General features: G+C 32.7%; 1 protein-coding gene across 1 annotated transcript; it reads left to right on the top strand.

Annotated features, from left to right (window-relative positions):
• The first annotated feature begins 2,807 nt into the window (after positions 1-2,807).
• LOC655912 (galactoside 2-alpha-L-fucosyltransferase SEC1) lies at positions 2,808-4,645 on the top strand. Its single transcript, XM_962469.4, has 2 exons — positions 2,808-3,414; positions 3,464-4,645. Exons 1-2 carry the CDS (start codon positions 3,051-3,053, stop codon positions 4,093-4,095), a joined length of 996 nt encoding a protein of 331 aa, XP_967562.2. The 5' UTR covers positions 2,808-3,050; the 3' UTR covers positions 4,096-4,645.
• Positions 4,646-6,328: the final 1,683 nt, after the last annotated feature.

Here is a 6,328-nt window from a genome sequence, read left to right as displayed (position 1 = left end):
GAGCACTGAAAAATAAAGCATGCCTTTAAAAAATTATTATTATGTCATACTTTTTTTGTATGTTTGTCTAAAGTAATAATATTAATAAATTTCCTTCAGTTCAGTCAACAATATATATTTTTTACACTGTCTCAAAGCCAATTCAACCTTATTTGTAACAGCCCCGCTAGTGGCGTATCATCCCATTCTGGCGCTCAATGTCTGCAGAAAATTTTGCCCTGCTAGCGACAATTTTTTTAATGATTTTGATGACAAAACAGGTACTTAAAGCATTGCTTGTTCTCAAATGAGACAAGATGTAACAATCAATTTTTTGCAGCTATTCTTAATTATTTTAATTATAAGCAATTGTGGAAAAAATCCTATAATAATTTCAGCAACATGAGAAAATAGAGTATTAATAGAAAACGCTGAATTTCAAGTTTAGAGATTTTGTAGAAATGTTATGTTATTTGGTAGACTCTCCCTGCTACCTGTATATTTTTCCAGAACTTTTTTAAATTCTATTAGTGTTTGTGATATATCATTCGCTGATGTTTTTTTTACTAATTTTGATAATGGTAATTAATTATGGTAATTATGGCCTGGAATCGTTTAAAGAATCCGAACATCTAAAAATTTTGCGTACAGGTAAACAAAAATATGTAACCAAGTGTTTTTCAATTAAACTGGAGTTTATACCAGGTGCTCAAAAACCCAACTCAGTGGGGTGTGGTAGGAAATTGCTTACCTATAAAGGTAAAAATAGTGAAAAAATAAATTTTTTGTATTAAAGTTATTGATAAATAATGAATTTTAAAAAAATGATGTGCGGTAACGTTGTCTAACAATCGTGATCGCAATAGAATTTAGAAACAATAAAAATAAATTATTTTTGAAACGGTTTTTTAATAAATAATTCCCAGTATTGGCACATCTACAAACTGTGATTTTTTTTGATAAATTTTAATTTTTTTAAATTCAAAATAAATTCAAAAAAACTGCTAAAATCTGATAGGAAATTTGAAAATAATTATTCATCGTTAGTTAGCCGGAACGATTACTTAGTGAGAAACATGCAAACATTTAAAAATAATAAAAACTGAAGAAGTTAACAAAATAAGTTTGTACGACCAAATTTATTTAAAATATGACTAGGAATATTTTCATGATTTTTTCCGTGATCTACACATGCTTCTCAACAACGTACCACTGAGTTGGTGCGCAAGTTTTTGAGCAGCCTGTGTTTAATATATCTTAAAAAATGTAACTTTTTTCTGAGCATAACATTTTTGGTAAAATTTTTAATAAGATTTTAATGAATCTAAAGAATTTTTATCTAAGACTGATAAATGTTTTCAGTAATAATTTTTTAATAGAAAAATGATTTTGTATCTGCAGATTCGTTGTTTCTAGTTTTGTTTTAGATATTATAGTTCTAAAAAAATCTCTCAAACTTGGTTCGTAATACAAAGATCGGTTTAGTGCTTTCCAAAAATTTCTTTTTAAATCATAAATCGGCATTTTTAAACTCATCCGATTACTGTCATTTTCTTCCTGTTGTATATTAATATGAAATCATGATCCTCTCGCCTAGCTTTAAAGTTTCTTGCAGTTCTTAATACGGCAAATATAGCGTCTTTTAGTAAATTGTTAAGTAATAATAGAGTTCTAACGAATAGCAGATTAGTGATTTACTACAAAAGTTTATACTTTAAATTTTATAAATATCGATGTAAGCAGAAACTTAAAAAAATATAAGTATAAACATGTTCTACTTTTTATGAATATCACTCAATGATTGTAAAATTGACTTCTAATAAACGCCTATTGTTTATTTATAACAATTAGTAATAAATAATACATACATAAGTAAAAAATAAAAAGTGGGGGATGTTAAAATACAACAATGTTTTCAAGGTTTTTTCTAGCTTTCTTGTTGACAAATACTGTGTTTGTCAAAACTGAGGGCAATAAGCACTAAGTCCTTGATTTAAAGTAGTAATACGCCTTCCAAGTTATAATCAAGATCTTTGTAAATTTAAATCGGCTTTGATCATTTTTTTATTTCTCTCATGATTATAACTGACAAGAAGTTAAAAAATCCGAATTGTTAATTAAAATAAAATAATAAAAATGACGTCGGTGAATTTATTTTGCTCTAACCAATACACTAATTATTTCTTTAAAGAAAAAAATCTTTCTTTACATTTTGCGTCCTTTGAAATTTTTGCGCTCCAAGCCCGTGCTCCTTAGGCGTCTGCTATAATACGCCACTGAACTCCGCTGTTACTTTATTTATTAGTCGAGGAAAGATTTGCAAAAAAAATTTTTGCGAAATAATCTCAAAAAGGTGAAATTTACGTAAAGTTTGACTTTCTCAAATATTTTTTCGGCTTTCTTAAACAAAAGTTTACGCTTTTAGTTTAGTTTAGTTTCAAATAAGGTAATTTTGACCATAGTAATTTTTTTAGCTTATTCTAACGAAATTTCATTTGATATTCGTGTTTATGCGTTTTATTAGAGAAGTATGAATAAATAATAAAACAGCTAGTAAGCTGTTCACCTAGATTTCAACCAACGGGTCGCCACTGATTCTCATATCTTTTACTGAAAAAAATTACTTAGATCTTGTAAGGGCGTGAGACAACAGAGACAAAAGTGGGAAAATTCTGGAAGTTGAGGAATTGTAAATAGAAATAATTAAACCAAGAAGAGACAAAGATAGATTGTTCAAAGATAAAGCCAAAATTGAAAAAAATAAAGAAAGATGCAGAAAGAACTCTTGAGCGTCAATAGATGTATAAAGAATCAGAATCAAAAAGAATATTTGGGTTGGACAGTTATGCTTTTGATTGTTGTATATTTTTCAAAAATCGGTTTTTTGTCCCTTTTCGAGAGCTCTGTTTCAACTTGCGCATTTGGTCTGTTTGCTTAGCATCCCGTGTGAGATGGGATGAAAAATCAATACGCGAAGATGTAGGTTGTAGCTTGAACAGATGAGCAGTTGTGCGCGACTTTAGTAAAATGCTTAAAATTAGAAGTAGTGAAAGTGCTTTAGATTGCATCAAATGAATATGTTAAGCACGAACCACAACATATTATTTAAAGCGACAGTTCTTGCATTATGCGTAATTTCCTTCGTGCACATTTTTCTCTTTCCTTTGTATGACATGGACGCCGGCCGAAACCCAACCAAAACTTTCATGGATTTCGAGCAATCCCTCTGCACCACAAACATTAAACACAAGAAATCGTGGAAACGGGCCAACTGTCCGCAGTACGGCATCGTCACCATCATGCAAGGCGGCCGCCTGGGCAACCAGATGTGGGAGTACGCCTCCGTCTGGGCGCTCGCCCGGCGCACGGGGCTCGAGCCCTACGTCCCCAGGTGCATCCGGCTGAAGCTGGACCAGGTCTTCGAGAGCCTCACAGGTAACTTTCGTTTTGCGTCTTGCAGCTCAAAAGCGTGCTTTGCACCTAGTGCCCACCTTCGAGGAGATCTCGCACTGCCCGGTGGAGCTCAGCCGCTTCGTCAAGTCGCTCGACTCGTGGAACTACACCAACCAGAGCATAATTCTGCCTCGTTACTCGATTCAACCAGAACTTGTAATCACATGGGTCCAAGACATCGTTCAAGAATTTTCTATCAAAAAAAAGCTATTAGATAAGAGCCAACAAATCCTGCATTTAGCGTCGAAAAACCGCACGAATCGCGTTTTCGTGGGCGTCCATGTCCGACGCACGGACTACATCGGGTATTTAATGCGCAAACATGCCGCCAGTCCGGCGAACGCAACGTTCTTCCGGGCGGCGATGCGCTATTTCGAGCTGAAATACGCCGATGTTGTTTTTGTATTCGTCAGCGATGATCCCTTGTGGTGCAAGAGGAAGTTCGCCAAGAAGCGGAACGTCTACATCACCAGCAAGAACCATCGGAACTCTCCTGCCTTAGACCTAGCAATATTGGCCTCGTGCAATCACTCCATTTTCGATTATGGGACTTTCGGCGAGTGGGGGGCTATTCTGGCCGGTGGCGAAACCATCTACTTCAATCTCACCCATCATTCTTCGGAGAAGTTGGGCCACCTTTTGCACAACTGGCATACTCTTTGAACGGTTTTCTTTTCACTTGGCCTATAAGCTTTGATTTCGACTGACTAAACAAATGTGACATTTATTTTTCTAGTCTTGGTTTTTGTACAGAGAACTCTCTTATACATCTAGTGAAAATAAAACGACTGACCATTGTAGTATTCTACTTCTTCGAGTAAAACAAGGCTGCTTTCTTCGTTTGTTCTGTAAAATTGTATGGCTGTTGTTCTCTGTTGTGCCAATATTGGAATGTTCTAGGGTACTTTAGATAAATAATTTTATTACACGATAAAACTTTTTGCAACTGTGATCTTTTTTCTATTGTTTATGATGATCTATGTGCCAAAATTGTAACACTGTTTGTGACCTGACAGTATATATTTATCTGTAAAATGTATAAATCTATCTTTGTAAAAACTTGAATGTTTCTGTGATACTTGTATGTAACATACACATAATATACAATCAGAATTATTGATATTAAGTGTAGACAAATTGTCTTTATTTACAAGCGATTATTTCTCTACTGTTAATGTTACATGAGTGTAATAAATAAATTATATAACTTCCAGTAACCACTCTTTACCCACCCAGTCTTTAAACACTGAAAGCTTTTGTAAAAAATGTCTGATGATTTTTTACTAACAGAATTAAATATTTCTCTGAATGTCAAGGAATAGAAATTTTTCACTGTAGCATGATAGGCTTTAGGTGTGGAGGACTATATCTATATAGGAGACGAAACGACATACAAAATGCAGAAAATGAAAATAAATGCGAAATCGATTTAAATTTACTTAAATTCAACCAATTCACTAATTATTCGGAAACAGTGCAGAAATGTTGAGCTTTGCTTTCTTTACAGACTGAGAAAAACTAACTTCCCAGTTATTATAAGAGATACGAGGTTGGTTAAATTAGAGCAAAGTTGCACATTTTTATGTTGAACAATTATCTGTAAGAAAATTTGCAGTGCCATTATTAGTTTTTGAATTATTGGAAAAAAACGGAAATTTGTAATTTTTGTTTTAATTTTTTCAAGCGAAAACTATAAGAACTAGATGTTTTTAACTAGGTTGTTCTTCAGGCACTTTTTACTAAATCTGTCATCAGTGTCATCGTATTTTCCAAGGCGTTCTTAATGTCAGATTTATAACACTCAACTTTGTTTTTTCTTATGAACGCCATATTCGTTTTTGTATTTTTGTAAAGTATTTTTATTCCTGATTACAACGATGTATCACATGGTATGATCGAATCTTACATGGTGATAACAATAGAGAAAAAAGCATTTTTGCTAAGAGTGCTTTGGAAAGAACGCCATCAATTTTGTTTCTAAACAAACTAGATTTTAGGCTCAATTTTCCGCCAAGCTTATTTATTTAAAAACTAAATTTAATGACATGATAAGCTACAAGTTTATTCTTCGCAAAACAAAACAAAACAATGTTACAAAAATTCTGCTCGCATATTTAATAGAACTGTCGAAATTTAGATGTTTAACATAATTTTTGGCGGTTTTTTCCAAAGCACTTTTTGCAGAAACGCTTTTTTTTTAATTTTAATTAGTATGTAAGTTTTGATAATGCCATGTGATATATTAATAAGTAATCAGGAACTTTCCAAAAATATCTACATGTAGATATTTTAATAAATATAGTGTCCACAAGAAAAAACAAAATTGAGTGTTGTAACTCTGACATTATAAGAACGCCTTGGAAGAAGCAATGACATATTTAGATTTCTTCTAAAAAAGTGCCTTCTTAAAAATGTCTACTTGTTTTGGTTTTCGCTTAAAAAAATAAAAACGAAAAGCATATTTTTTTAATTTTTTCAGTAATTCACTAAAAGTGACATCAAATTTTCTTTAAGATAATTGTTAAGCACGAAAATGTGCAACTTTGTCTTAATTAACCAAACTCGTATATCTTATAGTAACTGGGATCCCCGTGGTGGAACTGGAAGAAGGGACATCCTGTGAGATAGAGGGTCTGAAGAAAGTGGAGCATTTAATCTCGTGATTGGATTTAAGGGATTTAGGTATTGGGGCACTAGGAAATTTAATTTTCTACAACATTGTTTTTTAAACTTTTTTGTATTTTCAACCGTATTCTCAGTGTTAAAACGTATACGTCTATGGCTATTTTCGTTGTGGTCAGAGTTGTGGTAGAAACGGACAATTTGAACGTTTTAAAACAACAGTGAAAATTGTTGCAATTAATACAAACTAATTATTAATCATTGATCGGCTCGT

Source organism: Tribolium castaneum, chromosome 4, assembly GCF_031307605.1.
Source record: "Tribolium castaneum strain GA2 chromosome 4, icTriCast1.1, whole genome shotgun sequence".
Classification (NCBI taxonomy): domain Eukaryota; kingdom Metazoa; phylum Arthropoda; class Insecta; order Coleoptera; family Tenebrionidae; genus Tribolium; species Tribolium castaneum.
Note: the sequence above shows the minus strand (reverse complement) of the source record. Positions and strands in the feature narration are given on the sequence as shown.